This window comes from Pelophylax lessonae (genome assembly GCF_965119305.1).
Source record: "Pelophylax lessonae genome assembly, chromosome: 2".
Lineage (NCBI taxonomy): Eukaryota > Metazoa > Chordata > Amphibia > Anura > Ranidae > Pelophylax > Pelophylax lessonae.
Window position 1 is genome coordinate 160,554,863 of NC_138769.1, and position 16,254 is coordinate 160,571,116.

Below are 16,254 nucleotides of genomic sequence, written 5' to 3' on the forward strand. Positions count from 1 at the left end.
ACTCAGTGGCAAAGTGGTTATATGAAGGAGCCATTTATTTAGGACTATTGTTATAGACAGCTGATTTCCAGTGCAGTGATTTCATGGAGTCTGGCAAATAGTTTTTTTCACTTTCAATACACTGATAATGAAATATTTCAGAAACATAGCAGAACTGGCAACGTGCTATTGGCTGTTGTGGTTGTGGCAAACCTTTTTTCCCTAACAGTACATTAGGCTGCACAACTACGTTTGATAAATATAAGATATAACAATTTTTCAGAAACACAGTTTGGGTCCTTTTATATACATCCCCCACAGTTATTACCTCTTGTATCTCTTGACCGTCCCTCTTAGATTGTAAGCTCTAACGAGCAGGGCTCTCTGATTCCTACTGTATTAAAGTGTATTGTATTTGTACTATCTACCCTCAAGTTGTAAAGTGCTGCGTAAACTGTTGGCGCTATATAAATACTATATAAGAATAATACATAGGTGTACGTGATTTTAGCAGCTCTACTTTATTAAAAAAATTAAAGGCACACAGACTTTTCAGTTTAAATTAGGGATGCACCGATCCGATAGTCGGATCGGATATCGGCGCCGATATGGCCATTTTAGATGGATCGGGGGATCGGTAACATTGACCGATCCACTGGCCGATCCGGTTTTTGCTGAGTAATGGCTCAGCCATCCCTTACTAGGTGCAGTAGTAGTATGGGATGGGAGCTGCTACTTCCTGTATAGGTCCGGCTCACAGGCGGAGTGATATCAGATGCACTCCGCCTGTGAATGGAGGACCCGTACACTTGAAGCAGCGGCTTTGCTCTGTACTGCAGCCGCTTGCTTTGTGTGTAGCTTCGGATCGGTTCCGGTATCAGTATCGGCGATTTCACAACGCCAGATATCGGTATCGGGTCCAAAAAAGTCGGATCGGTGCATCCCTAGTTTAAATTTGTTGGATACATTCCAGATGCATTAAAGCAAAATGTGTGCAAAGTCTTGGGGCCCGTTTACATCATTGTATTGCGACAGGTCTGTTTTTGGGACGTTTTTCAATGTACATTAACACGCAACAGTACTAGTGGTAATGTACTGCAAAATGTAATCAGACCCTTACAATTTGTGAAAAGGCCTGTTCTGCTGCAGTTTATGTTTATGCTGCAGAAAAGGACCCTTCTAGGGAAACAGTTGTCTTGCTGCAGAGGTCCGATAGGTCTAAGCCTATTGTTGAGTCAGACCTATAACCCTGCAATCAGCAAAGCTAAGGCCACATTCACACTTGAACTCCTGGTGTTTAGCTTTTCTAAAGGCAGAAGTTATCCGGGAAGTATAAACAGGCGTTTTTTGGGCATTTTTCATGCGTTTTTTCAGGCATTATTCAGTCCTTCTATTCAGGCATTTTTCAGGCGTTTTTTGAAGGTGTTTGGAGGCAGGCATTGACATCTAACAAAAACGCCTTTAATCTGCCAAAAAAAAGCTCATGTACTTTTTTGAGCTTTAGGCATTTTGCTTCAGGCAACAAAACGCTCATATGTGAACAGGGGTCATTGAAATGAATAGGATTTTGCTTGTTGGGCGTTTTGAGACTTCAGAGATGAGTGTTTTACAAGCTGAAAAACGCTCCGGTGTGAACAGGGCCTAGGGTCTCTTTCACACATGGATCGTTTGTCCGTTTTTCATCCATCCATTGACGGATGAAAAACAGACATCAATGCATCTCTATGGAAAATGGATGTAAATGGATGTTCTTCCATTTCCATAAGTTCATATCCGCTTCCGTCAACATCTGTTTTTTAGAACGGATCAAAACCCTTTTTTTCTTCCGTTAACAAAACAGATCGGATGAAAAATGGATGTAAAATGGGCAAACGATCCATTTATGGATGAAACAATGGCTCCAGGACTCAAGTGGTTTAGGAGACTAGCTGGCAGATGTAAAAAAACTGGTGATAAATTGATGTAAACTTCATTAGTTTTTTTTTTTGATAAAACGAACGGTCCCCATGTGTGAAAGGGGCCTTAGAGGTTTCTGCTTAAAAGCGAGTTCAGCCATGTTTAGCTACATCTACCTGCGTTTGAGTTTCCAATCAGACTCTGGATATAGAGAATTCTATTTTTTCTAAACACAGCTAAACTGACCGCACCTAAATGAATTACACTATTGAAAAATTATTACATGAACTTTGAAATTTCCCTTAAAAACACATTTAAATGCAGGTCGGAACCCATTAGTGTGAGTGAGACCGAATGTTCCCTGCTGAGCTCTACAAACCCAGAGATTTTTTTTCTGGTTTCGTAGATGTTTTAGTTTTGTATGCTATACCTTTTATGTTTTGTAGCCTATCCGTCTAGTATATTCGGATTAAGAGTTCAGTTATTCAGAAACAACTTGGTTTATAGTGCCGCCTTCAGGAGGACCATGAGGAATACCAGAAAGAGTCCGTTTTTTATACAAAAGTGTTGGTTGAGAGGTAAATCCACACAGCATGAACTACATTCAGTTATATTAGGGAAATGTCCTTTTGGTGTACTGGAGCCAGACAGAGAAATGAAACAACAATATCCTGGTTGAAGTGAAAGGCTGAAACACCTTAAGAAGAAAAAAAGGCTCTAGGTCTCACTATCCCCTTTTCATTGTGTAGGAAAAACTAGGTTCTTTACAGAAGGCTGTCAGCTCAGACACATGCCTTGCAGAAGTGCAAGAAGAAACATAACTTTGCGAGTTAGCGGAAATATCCCTAATGGGTTCAAAAGGCAATCTCTGAAGTGCAAAATCGAAATCCCACAGAGTAAAAGGTGGTTGTACAGATGGGTTCACATGACAGACACCCTGTACAAAAGTCTAACCAATGAATTTGAGGCTGGCAGTCTTTGGAATAAGATTACAAGGGCCAAAATTAGCTCCTTGATGGTACCCCAGGTGAAATGCTGATCCAGAACTGATTGCAGAAAGATCAGCATTCCACCCACAGAGTCTCCTTGCACCAAGCAAAGTAAGCCTTCTATGATAGACCTTGCGGGAGGTAGACTTCCTAGCTTTCAACAGGGTGGTAACTACTGAATCAGAGAGACCTCTAGACAATGCCTACTGAGGTAGTCCCTCTGCCAATTGTCTATGCCTGAAAACCAAAATGCTTGGAGCTCCAAAAATGTTGATCAGAAGGCAAGAGACCTCCCGCGACCAAGTCCTCTGATCTGTCAAGGTGTGCAGGTTCCCTCCTCAGCCTTTTTGGCTGGAATCTGTTGTTATGATATTCCAAAACAGCTCTAGGAAGAATTTTCACAACTTCTGAATTAAATTTCTGAGTCACCAGGTCAATGATAGCCTGGTCTTCAGAGTCAAGTGAGTAATTTTGGCTAGAGATTGAACCGATTTGTCTCACGACAACACAATGTTGTGTTGTAGGGGGCTGGAGTGGAACTGAGCAAGTGGAACTGCCTCAAAAAATAGGCTACCAACAAGCCCAAAAAACACGCATGCAATATTGCATAGTTGGATGACTCCTGAATTGTAGAGTCCAGTTCTGGGAAGGCAGAGCTGGAAGTTTCTCCTGTGGATAAAAAACCCTGGCTTGATCTGTGTCTACGATGAGACCTAGATACCCCACAGCCATGTGTGGGTACCAATACTGATTTCTAAAAGTTCACAGCTTCAGTGACCCCTTTTGAAAGTCTGGACTGTCAATAGGAAATCATCCTGTTATCCCACAATAGGAATACCCTTGAAGCATAGTAGGGCTAGCATAGGGGCCAATATCGTGGAGAAAACTCAGGTTGAAAGAGACAGACCAAATGGTAGGGCTACAAACTGGTAGTGTCATTTTCCCACAGCAAAATGGAGGTAGCATCGGTGCACTATACAGATGGGGACATACAAATATGCAACCTTGATGTCCACAGAGTCTGGAGGACCCCTGATGGAGGAAAGCTATGACAGACCTGGTGGGTTTCATGCAAAATTTATGGACTTAAATGAAGACATTTTTAAGGTTTTGCGATCAAAGATGGGTCAAATGCCCACCTTGGTTTTTTACTAGTGAAAAGGTTGGAGTAAAAAAACAAAACAATGGCAATAACTACTTGGCTCAAAAGATCTGCAAGTCTCATGCCAAAGGGGATTTTTTCTGAAGGTTTAGGTAATTTAGGGGCCCGAGTCTGATTTAACTGGGCACCTGGCTTAAGTCTGGGCTTGAAGGTTCAAGCTTGGGAATAATGAAATTAGCTCTTCCTGGCCTCAGAGGGTAAGTAGTCATTCCAGTTTGTGGTTTAGGCTTCCTTTTCTGGGGAAAATTAGCACTTTTACTCCCCCAGTGACATCCATTATAAGGGAGAGGCACCAAAAAGACAATCACAATCAAAATGAATGCACAGCAAGCATTTTTACATTGCAGTTCCACAGACCCACATTTCAGCCAAAGAGTTTTGCACAAAGATTTGCAAACAGGAGACTCATTTGGGAAATAGTGAAAACAACTCTTTGGTAAGGGTTTCCAAAGGTTCGTCAATGGGATTTCCAAAGGTATGTCAATGGGATCTTTAAACACCGATGCATACTCCACAGGTACAGTCAGTGGGTACTGGTCTGTAAAGCATGTGGTGGGACTGAATAGTTTATCTTTAGGAGTTTACCTGTATCTGTACAGAACAGGTTTGGGTAAGTAATGTACTGGAAATTTTTTGCTGGTCTTGGAGCCTTACCAGGATTCAGACTAGTAACAGTACTAGTAGAAGCTATGGGCTGTTCTATTTTCAGGGTGACAGATTGAACCAATAAGAAGCAATATGGTATTGTTAAGCTTGGGAGCTATGGCAGGTCCTTAGTGCCCCTCAGGAACAAATTCATCCATCAGAGCTGAAGACTCTTTGTCCAAGAATTCAGCAATAGAAGGCTCAGAGACCATTACAGCTGCATGTACTGTATGTTAAAATAAGATTCGGGCCTAAAATGCATATTTTACTTGCTCGTGCAAAGAAAAAACAAATGCTGTGGTTGCTGAGTTAATAAGTCTTCTGTCACTAGTGCTGCATTTTTGGAAACTAAAGTATTAGGCAATTTAAAACATTTGTAGCCACTGTCCATTAGTGGAACTATTTGTCAAAGATGTGCAACCATCCTTGGGCTCCTGAAGCTGGATGGGCTAGGCTGCTTTCCAGCCATCACTAAGAGGGAAGTGTGAGTCAATATACTTTTTGTGCATGCTTGTAGGGGATTTCAAAGACCTCAAACTGAAGGAGCTAGACAAAGTTTGTCTCCAAGATACTCATGTAATGACCCCACAGTGCACAATGTGAGATGATGCCATCAAACCACAGCTGCAGGATGTCATTACACTACTGTACTGGGATCTGCAAAGCACAAGTACCCTGCAGTTCCTTTCTTTTAAAACACAGCCACCTCCTGTATAATTTGCCTACTCTTACCTTGACTGGTGTATAGCGTGAAAGCGAAAGGTCACCTTGCCAGTTGTCTCTGTTCTGAATCCAAAGCGACTCAGCCGCTCTCCCTACAGGGAAATGGTATTAGAAAATACATTGACATCTTTCTCCATTATGAAATTATCCAACAAGCACAGTGGTTAGCACTTCCGCCTGGCAGCTCTAAGGTTTTGGTTTGAATCCTAACCATGCCACTACCTGCCTGGAGTTTGATAGAGTTCTTACTGAGTTCTCACTGTGCTTTCATGGGTTTTCTCCAGGTACTCCAGTTTCCTTACACACTCAAAAACACGTTGGTAGGTTAATTGGCTCCTGTCTAAATTGGCCACTAGTATGGTTATGTTTGAATGTGAGTTAGCTCCTTGAGGGCAGGGACTGATGTGAATGTACAATATACAGTGCCTTGAAAAAGTATTCATACCCCTTGACATTTTCACTGCTATACAGGAAAGGGGAGCAGAGGACGTGTGTGTGTGTGTGTGTGTGGGGGGGGGGGGGGGGGGGGAGATGTGAGTCTAACACACTTCTGATCCCTGCATTCTTAGGCTAACGCACTCCTGAATCCTGCATCTTGAGTGTAACGTACTCTTGAACCCTGCATTCTGAGCACAACGCACTCATGAACCTTGTATTCTGACCACAACGCACTCATGAACCCTGCATTCTGAGCACAACGCACTCATGAACCCTGCATTCTGAGTGCAAAACACTCCTGATCCCTACATTCTGAGTGCAACGCACTCCTGATCCCTACATTCTGAGTGCAACACAACGCTGAACCCTCCATTCTGAGTGCAACAAACTCTTGAACACTGCATTCTGAGTGCAACAAACTCTTGAACACTGCATTCTGAGTGCAATGCACTTCTGAACACTGCATTCTGAGTGCAATGCACTCCTGAACACTGCATTCTGAGTGCAATACACTCCTGAACACTGCATTCTGAGTGCAATACACTCCTGAACACTGCATTCTGAGTGCAATGCACTCCTGAACACTGCATTCTGAGTGCAATGCACTCCTGAACACTGCATTCTGAGCGCAATGCACTTCTGAACCCCGCATTCTGTGAGCATTACACTTCTGAACCCCGCATTCTGCATAATAAGATAAGTGCAGTGTGCATATTCATTCATATTTTTTTCAAACAATAGGCTGGCCCCCCAACCGTCTGAGGGACAGTGAACTGGCACCCTGTTTAAAAAGTTTGAGGACCCCTGTGATAGACCATCACAAAGTGGCACATACAGTGGGTACGGAAAGTTTTCAGACCCCCTTAAATTTTTCACTCTTTGTTATATTGCAGCCATTTGCTAAAATCATTTAAGTTCATTCTTCTTCCTCATGAATGTACACATAGCACCCCATACTGACAGAAAAACACAGAATTGTTGACATTGTTGCAGATTTATTAAAAAAGAAAAACTGAAATATCACATGGTCCTAAGTATTCAGACCCTTTGCTGTGACACTCATATATTTAACTCAGGTGCTTTCCATTTCTTCTGATCATCCTTGAGATGGTTCTACACCTTCATTTGAGTCCAGCTGTGTTTGATTATACTGATTGGACTTGATTAGGAAAGCCACACACCTGTCTATATAAGACCTTCCAGATCACAATGCATGTCAGAGCAAATGAGAATCATGAGGTCAAAGGAACTGCCTGAAGAGCTCAGAGACAGAATTGTGGCAAGGCACAGATCTGGCCAAGGTTACAAAAAGATTTCTGCTGCACTTAAGGTTCCTAAGAGCACAGTGGCCTCCATAATCCTCAAATGGAAGATGTTTGGGACGACCAGAACCCTTCCTAGAGCTGGCCGTCCGGCCAAACTGAGCTATCGGGGGAGAAGAGCCTTGGTGAGAGAGGTAAAGAAGAACCCAAATATCACTGTGGCTGAGCTCCAGAGATGCAGTCAGGAGATGGGAGAAAGTTGTAGAAAGTCAACCATCACTGCAGCCCTCCACCAGTCGGGGCTTTATGGCAGAGTGGCCCGATGGAAGCCTCTCCTCAGTGTAAGACACATGAAAGCCCGCATGGAGTTTGCTAAAAAACACCTGAAGGACTCCAAGATGGTGAGAAATAAAATTCTCTGGTCTGATGAGACCAAAATAGAACTTTTTGGCCTTAATTCTAAGCAGTATGTGTGGAGAAAACCAGGCACTGCTCATCACCTGTCCAATACAGTTCCAACAGTGAAGCATGGTGGTGGCAGCATCATGCTGTGTGGGTGTTTTTCAGCTGCAGGGACAGAACGACTGGTTGCAATCGAGGGAAAGATGAATGCGGCCAAGTACAGGGATATCCTGGACAAAAACCTTCTCCAGAGTGCTCTGGACCTCAGACTGGGCCGAAGGTTTACCTTCCAACAAGACAATGACCCTAAGCACACAGCTAAAATAACGAAGGAGTGGCTTCACAACAACTCCGTGACTGTTCTTGAATGGCCCAGCCAGAGCCCTGACTTAAACCCAATTGAGCATCTCTGGAGAGACCTAAAAATGGCTGTCCACCAACGTTTACCATCCAACCTGACAGAACTGGAGAGGATCTGCAAGGAGGAATGGCAGAGGATCCCCAAATCCAGGTGTGAAAGACTTGTTGCATCTTTCCCAAAAAGACTCCTGGCTGTATTAGATCAAAAGGGGGCTTCTACTAAATACTGAGCAAAGGGTCTGAATACTTAGGACCATGTGATATTTCAGTTTTTCTTTTTTAATAAATCTGCAGCAATGTCAACAATTCTGTGTTTTTCTGTCAGTATGGGGTGCTATGTGTACATTCATGAGGAAGAAGAATGAACTTAAATGATTTTAGCAAATGGCTGCAATATAACAAAGAGTGAAAAATTTAAGGGGGTCTGAATACTTTCCGTACCCACTGTACTTGTAAAGTGGAAGGAAAATGATAAATGGTCTTCAAATAAATATATGTGTGGCGTGCATTTGTATTCAGCCCCCTTTACTCATTACTTTGTAGAACCACCTTTCGCTGCAATTACAGCTGCAAGTCTTTATGGGTATGTCTCTACCAGCTTTGCACATCTAGAGAGTGACATTTTTGCCCATTCTTCTTTGCAAAATAGCTCAAGCTCTGTCAGATTGGATGGAGAGCGTCTGTGAACAGCAATTTTTAAGTCTTGCCACAGATTCTCCCTTGGATTTAGGTCTGGACTTTGACCGGGCCATTCTAACACATTAATATGCTTTGATCTAAACCATTCCATTGTAGCTCTGGCTGTATGTTTTGGGTCGTTTTCCTGCTGAAAGGTGAACCTTCACCCCAGTCTCAAGTCTTTTTCAGACTCTAACAGGTTTTCTTCTAGAATTGCCCTGTATGTGGCTCCATCCATCCTCCCATCAACTCTGACCAGCTTCCCTGTACCTGCTGAAGAAAAGCATCCTCACAACATGATGCTGCCACCACCATGTTTCGTGGTGGAGACGGTGTGTTCAGGGTGATGTACAGTATTAGTTTTCCAATACACATAGCGTTTTGATTTTAGGCCAAAAAGTTTAGGTTTGGTCTCATCTGGCCAGAGCACCTTCTTCCACATGTTTGTTGTGTCCCCCACATGGCTTCTTGCAAACTGAAAATGGGACTTCTCATGGCTTTCATTCAAAAATGGCTTTCTTCTTGCTACTTTTCCATAAAGACCAGATTTGTGGAGTGCACGACTAATAATTGTCCTGTTGACAGAGTCCCCCACCTGAGGTGTGGATCTCTGCAACTCCTCCAGAGTTACCATGGCTGCTTCTCTGAATAATGCTCTCCTTGCCCGGCCTGTTAGTTTAGGTGGACAGACATGTCTTGGTAGGTTTGCAGTTGTGCCGTATTCTTTCCATTTTCGGATGCTGGATTGAACGATGCTAGGTGAGATGTTCAAAGCTTGGGATATTTTTTTTATAACCTAATCCTGCTTGAAAACTTCTCCACAACTTTATCCCTGACCTGTATGGTGTGTTCCTTGGCCTTAAGATGCAGTTTGTTGACTAAGGTTCTCTAACAAAGCTCTGAGGGCTTCACAGAACAGCTGTATTTATAATGAGATTAAATTACACACAGGTGGACTCTATTAATTAGGTGACTTCTGAAGCCAATTGGTTCCACTAGATTTTAGTTAGGGGTATCAGAGTAAAGGGGGCTGAATACAAATGCACACCATACTTTTCAGATATTTGTAAAAAAACTTGAAAACCATTAATCATTTTCCTTCCACTTCACAATTATGTGCCACTTTGTATTGGTCTATCACATAAAATCCGAATAAAATACATTTACGTTTTTGGTACCATGAAAAAATGTGGAAAATTTCAAGGGGTATGAATTTTTTTCAAGGCACTGTATGTAAAAGCATCATGTAAATTGTCGGTGCTATACAAGTACCTGTAATAGTAATAATAACAACAACAAGCAATTAAAAAGAAAGGGGACCAGCGCTATGGAATGTATGAGATAAATAAATAATTGTAAGAATACAGGTGTGAGCTGCCACCAACCAACCCCTGGGGTACAGGGGTCAAGTGTAAGATAAAAGGTAAGGAAAGGATGGTAAAGGCGCTACCTATTTGAAAAGTATATGTTGGGAAGATCTTATAGATGCATACTCATCATAAAAAATTCAAACCATATAAATAAATAAATAAGGAAATTATCCACTGGTGATACTAAAGTGCACGTGATAAATGGGAGTTAAAATTGGGCTAAGTGTCCAAGCCCCCAAAAGTGCTCAGTGCCCAAAATATTATTTATGGTGAACATTAAATAAAGCAAAAGTGCACAAATTGTAATAAAATGTATTTATACAGTGCCGGTAGTGAATGATTCAGTGCAGGAATAAATGAATCCGTGTATGGGTAATCAATTGATAATTACTCCTTGAGTAAATAAACGGATGAAAGATAAAATTTAAAATAGGAAGAGATAAAAGAAAAAAATATTTTCCTTTATTAAGGTTATGGGTACAGTGCCCATGAAAGAATGAAAAAGGTTTAAAATTGAATGAAACTGGTGAATTAAGTGCCTATACCTGTGATGCCCACTAGGTATCGCACTCACCCTTTTTAACCCTTCAGTATAGGGTGTCAGCTCTTGTTAATGGTAATCTCCAAACCAAGCAAAGTGATCCAGGGGTCTTCTCTGTCCTCTGGTGAGCAAGCTCAGGTGGATGTCCAGAGCAGTGTTTCTCAACTCCGGTCCTCAGGGCACACTAACAGGCCAGGTTTGCTAGAAAACTGAAATACATCACAGGTGATATAATTTGCTGCTCAGTGATTGCAGTATTCTAGTCTGCATCTCCACAAGGTAATACTTAAAATCTGGCCTGTTAGTGTGCCCTGAGGACCGGAGTTGAGAAACAATGGTCCAGAGGATGATCGTCCGATCTGGGTGCGCAAACAAAAAGAAACCCCATGGTGTAGTACAAAAATGCCGGATAAGTGCAAGTAAATCAGACTCACTATTCAGGCTGATCGAGATCAGTGCAGGCGCCGGGATGCTTCCGCGTTCCACGGCTCAGACTCCAAAACCGGAAGTGATGTTGATGTATGAAACTCCACCCTACGCGTTTCATCATAGGACTTCTACTGGAGCGGCCACTTCCGTTTATTTACTCAAGGAGGATTGCCCATACACGGATTCATTTATTCCTGCACTGAATCATTCGCTACCGGCACTGTATAAATACATTTTATTACAATTTGTGCACTTTTGCTTTATTTATTTATTTAATGTTCACCATAAATAATATTTTGGGCACTGAGCACTTTTGGGGGCTTGGACACTTAGCCCAATCATAACTCCCATTTTGCACGTGCACTTTAGTATCACCAGTGGATAATTTCTTATTTATTTATATGGTTTGAATTTTTTATGATGAGTATGCATCTATAAGATCTTCCCAACAATAACAACAAGCAACTTTTTTTTTTTTTGGGATTTATGTTAGTTTTCTTACAGTACGACAATAAACCATCATAATGAGAAAACCTACCGTTGTGGTCTCTCATTATACATTAGAAACATTACATTGTATAGCTACAGGTTTGCAAACACAAAGTAACAGAAAAGAAAAAGAACGGGCATAAGTAAAGGCACACTTGGGAATGTAAAGTTAGACGCCAGCTAAGCATCCCAGATTCGATCAAAAAGTTATGGGTGACCTCTACTTTATTTTTGTAAGAACATGACATTACTTAGAGGATAGTTTACATAAGCTGATTTTGTAGCTGACTTCAAGTGTAACAATTGTGCAGCACAACAATGGAACTATAACACTCCATTCACACTACCGCGACTACCGTTCTAATAGGAACGACACAAGTCGCTCCAACTTAGAAAAAGGGTCCTGTACTACTTCGGGGCGACCTCGGAGTGACTTGCATAGACATTCATTATATGAAGTGCATGCAAGTCGCGGTGCACGCGACTTGTGAAGTCGCCCCCTGAAGTCGTGCTGCTTCAGTGTGAATACGGCCTTATTGTTACCAAGCAAAAATTGTAGCCAAGTCAAAATGCCCCTCCCCAATTTATCTCAATATAGGTATACTTTCCTCCTAAACTAGCCCATGCAAACCCCCTCAGTGGTAACAAAAATGGTGAAAGGTCTGGGGGGATAAAACATATTAAGAGCGACTTCAGGAACTTAATATGTACAGTCTGGAGGAAAGAAGGGAGGGAAACGGGAGACATGATTGATAAGGTTAGTAAGGTTCAGGAGGGCAGCTTTTTCAATATGAAACCAAAATCAAGAAATGGGGATCTGACCTCAAACAGGCAGAAGGAAAGTTCAAAACTAAAGGGGTAGTTGGTGCTTGGAATAGACTTACAGCAGAGGTCATGAGCCAGACAACAGTAAATGGCTTCAAAACATGCTTGGGACAAACCTAGATCTATACTTAGACAAAGAAAAGTTAACAAAAAAATCATGTATAAAAACGGGCAAACTCGATGGACCGCTCTGTCTTTTTTCTGCCATCATATTTTTATGTTTCTATGAATCAGCAAGCAGGCAAAGTTTACAGTGACTTAAACGTCATGGTGTCCCCACACCTGTACTACATCTCTCATCCAACCTTGCAAACAAACTGTCACCATTTTAGGTATGCAGTAGTGGGATCTGTGACAGGGCCCCGAACACCAGCAAATAACTCTGGATGACAAAATGAAGATCTGCAGCTCTTCAAACAAAACTGCCAGCATATCACCCCTGTACACACACATTCCTAGCTGCTCAGATACCACCCCTATGCACACACATCTCTGGCAGCTCAGATCATTATTAGTTTTTACCTCCCTTCTGTACACATATCCCTTAGCTCCCCAACCTCCTTGCATCTGCACAAGAGAGTAAAGTGGGGTACACACTATAAGAAATACGGGCGAACAATCGTCTGATTTTCCTCGTTGTTTCACAGCAAATCGGAACCGATGAACGAAAATTCATACGAAAATTCTCGTACCACAAACGCTTTTTTTTTTTTTTTTTATTGTGACTGATCATGCGCAGTCTTTCTGATTTTTCTTGTACAAATGTCATACAAAAAAAAGGTACACATTAAAAATGAAAATCGTTCGTTTTTCCAGTACGGGAAACATTTTGGAGTCTGTCCCTTCAAGAATTTATGTACGAATATTCAGAATCGGCTGTAGAAAGTTGTGTACACACTATACGAAAATCGTATGAAAATTCTTTGGACAAAAATGTTAGCCCGATTTTCTTATAGTGTGTACGACCCTTAACCACTTGCCGACCGCTGCAAGTACATATACTGCGGCGGTCAGCCCCTCACAGGCAAAGTGACGTATCGGTACGTCACTAGCCTGTGAGGCTCTGGGGAGCGAGCGCGCACTGCTGGATGCTCGATCCCCCCACTCGATCACGGACCCCCCCGCGCGAGTGACCGGCGGACCCGATGTCCGCCGGTCACCCGCGATCGTCCGTTAGAGCGGGAGAAAGGCAGGCAGCTAATGTAAACACAGCCGCCTGTCATTCTCCCCTGTGTAAGAATAGTGATCATACGGTTCTACTATGTAGGACCGTTGATCACTGTTCCTACACCTCAAGCCACAGCCAATCACAGTTAGAAAGCCCCTAGGGACACACTTAACCCCTCCCTCTCCAAAAAAGTTAACCCCTTCACTGCCAGTGTCATTTTATAGTAACAGTGCATCAGTGCTGTATCTAGGCCTAGGCCAACAAGGCCCAGGCCTAGGGCGGCACTTTGCAGAGGGCAGCAAAAAAGTGGGCACTGAATTGATATGCTGCACTAGTGGGCTGCACTGATGGCCACTGATGAGGCTGCCATGACTGCCACTGATGAGGCTGCACTGATGGGGCTGCACTGATAAGTCAGCACTGATGGGCACTGATATGATGCACTGATAGGCTGCACTAATGGGCACTGATAGGCTGCACTGGTGGCCACTGATGGGCAGTAATGAGGTTGCACTCATAAGGCTGCACTGATGAGGCTGAACTGATGAGGCTGCACTGATAAACTGGTTGTAGTCTGTGGTTTATAGATAACAGGGCGGGTCATAAACATGCAGGGGTGTGGCCTTTACAGGAAGGGGTGGGTCATATTTAAATGAGGGGGCGCCCAAATGTAGTCAGGCCTAGGGCAGCACAAAACCTAAATACACCACTGCAGTGCATATGTATAGCACTGATTAGGGCTGGGCGATATGGCTGAAAACTGTATCACGATATCAGTGTTTCATATCGGTCGATATCGATAATTATTGATATTTTTTATTACCCATTTAAAATAAGGACCCTAGGGTGAGAATGCAGGGCGGCGGGCATGGTACAGGAGAATGCAGGGTGACTGGCATGGTGCAGGAGAATGCAGGGTACTGGCATGATGCAGGAGAATGCAGGGTACTGGCATGGTGCAGGAGAATGCAGGCTACTGGCATGGTGCAGGAGAATGCAGGCTACTGGCATGGTGCAGGAGAATGCAGGGTACTGGCATGGTGCAGGAGAATGAGGGTACTGGCATGGTGCAGGAGAATGCAGGGCACTGGCATGGTGCAGGAGAATGCAGGGCACTGGCATGGTGCAGGAGAATGCAGGGTACTGGCATGGTGCAGGAGAATGCAGGGTGACTGGCATGGTGCAGGAGAATGCAGGGTGACTGGCATGGTGCAGGAGAATGCAGGGTGACTGGCATGGTGCAGGAGAATGCAGGGTGACTGGCATGGTGCAGGAGAATGCAGGGCGGCGGGCATGGTGCAGGAGAATGCAGGGTGACTGGCATGGTGCAGGAGAATGCAGGTGACTGGCATGGTGCAGGAGAATGCAGGGTGACTGGCATGGTGCAGGAGAATGCAGGGTGACTGGCATGGTGCAGGAGAATGCAGGGTGACTGGCATGGTGCAGGAGAATGCAGGGCGGCGGGCATGGTGCAGGAGAATGTAGGGTGACTGGCATGGTGCAGGAGAATGCAGGGCGGCGGGCATGGTGCAGGAGAATGTAGGGTGACTGGCATGGTGCAGGAGAATGCAGGGCGGCGGGCATGGTGCAGGAGAATGCAGGGTGACTGCCATGGTGCAGGAGAATGCAGGGCGGCGGGCATGGTGCAGGAGAATGCAGGGTGACTGCCATGGTGCAGGAGAATGCAGGGCGGCGGGCATGGTGCAGGAGAATGCAGGGAGGCGGGCATTGTGCAGGAGAATGCAGGGTGACTGCCATGGTGCAGGAGAATGCAGGGTGACTGGCATGGTGCAGGAGAATGCAGGGCGGCGGGCATGGTGCAGGAGAATGCAGGGCGGCGGGCATGGTGCAGGAGAATGCAGGGTACTGGCATGGTGCAGGAGGATCCGGGGTTGTGGGCATACTACAGGAGATGCAGTGCTGTGGGCATGGTACAGGTGGACCATGCCCGCAGCACTGCATCCCTTGTAGTGTGCCCGCAGCCCTACATAATGGCAGGTAGTGAAGCCGTTTCACTTACCTGTTCCAGAGGCGCCTTCATTTTAAAAATGGCGCCGCCCGGCGCCGACACGTCATTGCGCACGCGCCGCCACCGCTCGTGTAATTTCGGCTATTCCCGGCCTCTCCCGAGCGGCGGCGGCGCGTGCGCGGTGACATGTATGCGACGGGCGGCGCCATTTTTAAAGCTTAAACCCGTCGGAGCGGACTTTTCGTTTTATCGTTCGAAGCCTTTTATTGCTATCGAGCACGGGACCTATCGGTATCGTTTTATCGCCCAGCCCTAGCACTGATTACTGTAGAAATGTCACTGGTAACCCCAAAAGTGTCAAAAATGTCAGTCAAGGGTCCGATCTGTCCACCGCAATGTCGCAGTACCGCAAAAAAAAAAAAAAAAAATTGCAGATCGCCGCAATTACGCGTTAAAAAAAAAAAAACAACAAAAATCTTTCCCTTAGTTAGTAAACGCAATAACTTTTGCGCAAACCAATCAAAATACGCTTTTTGCGATTTTTTTTACCAAACATAGGTAGCATAAAACAAATTGGCCTAAAATGTTAAAAAATTTTGATTTTTACATTTTTTTGGGGGAATTTCATATACAAAATGTAAAAAATATTGTTATTTTTGCAAAATTGACGCTATTTTTTTGTTTATAGCGCATGATCAAAAAAAAAAAAAAAAATCGCACAGGTGATCAAATACCACCAAAAGAAAGCTCTGTTTGTGGGAAAAAAAGGATGTCAAATTCGTTTAGGTACAGCATCGCACGACCGCAATTGTCCGTTAAAGTCACGCAGTGCCGAATCGCAAAATAGGCCCTGGTCAGGAAGGGGGTAAAATCTTCCGGGGCTTAAGTGGTTAAGGAAGGCTGTAAGTAAACAGCTACTAAATTACCAT

The 16,254-nt window shown here is 43.9% G+C and overlaps 1 protein-coding gene across 1 annotated transcript in view; it reads right to left on the bottom strand.

The window, feature by feature from the left end:
- The window catches only part of MKS1 (MKS transition zone complex subunit 1), a 79,883-nt gene that overhangs the window by 19,828 nt on the left and 43,801 nt on the right, over positions 1-16,254 (bottom strand). The window contains exon 16 of the mRNA XM_082247377.1: positions 5,404-5,486. Coding sequence (XP_082103503.1) covers positions 5,404-5,486 — 83 coding nt within the window. The remainder of the gene's footprint in view (positions 1-5,403; positions 5,487-16,254) is intronic.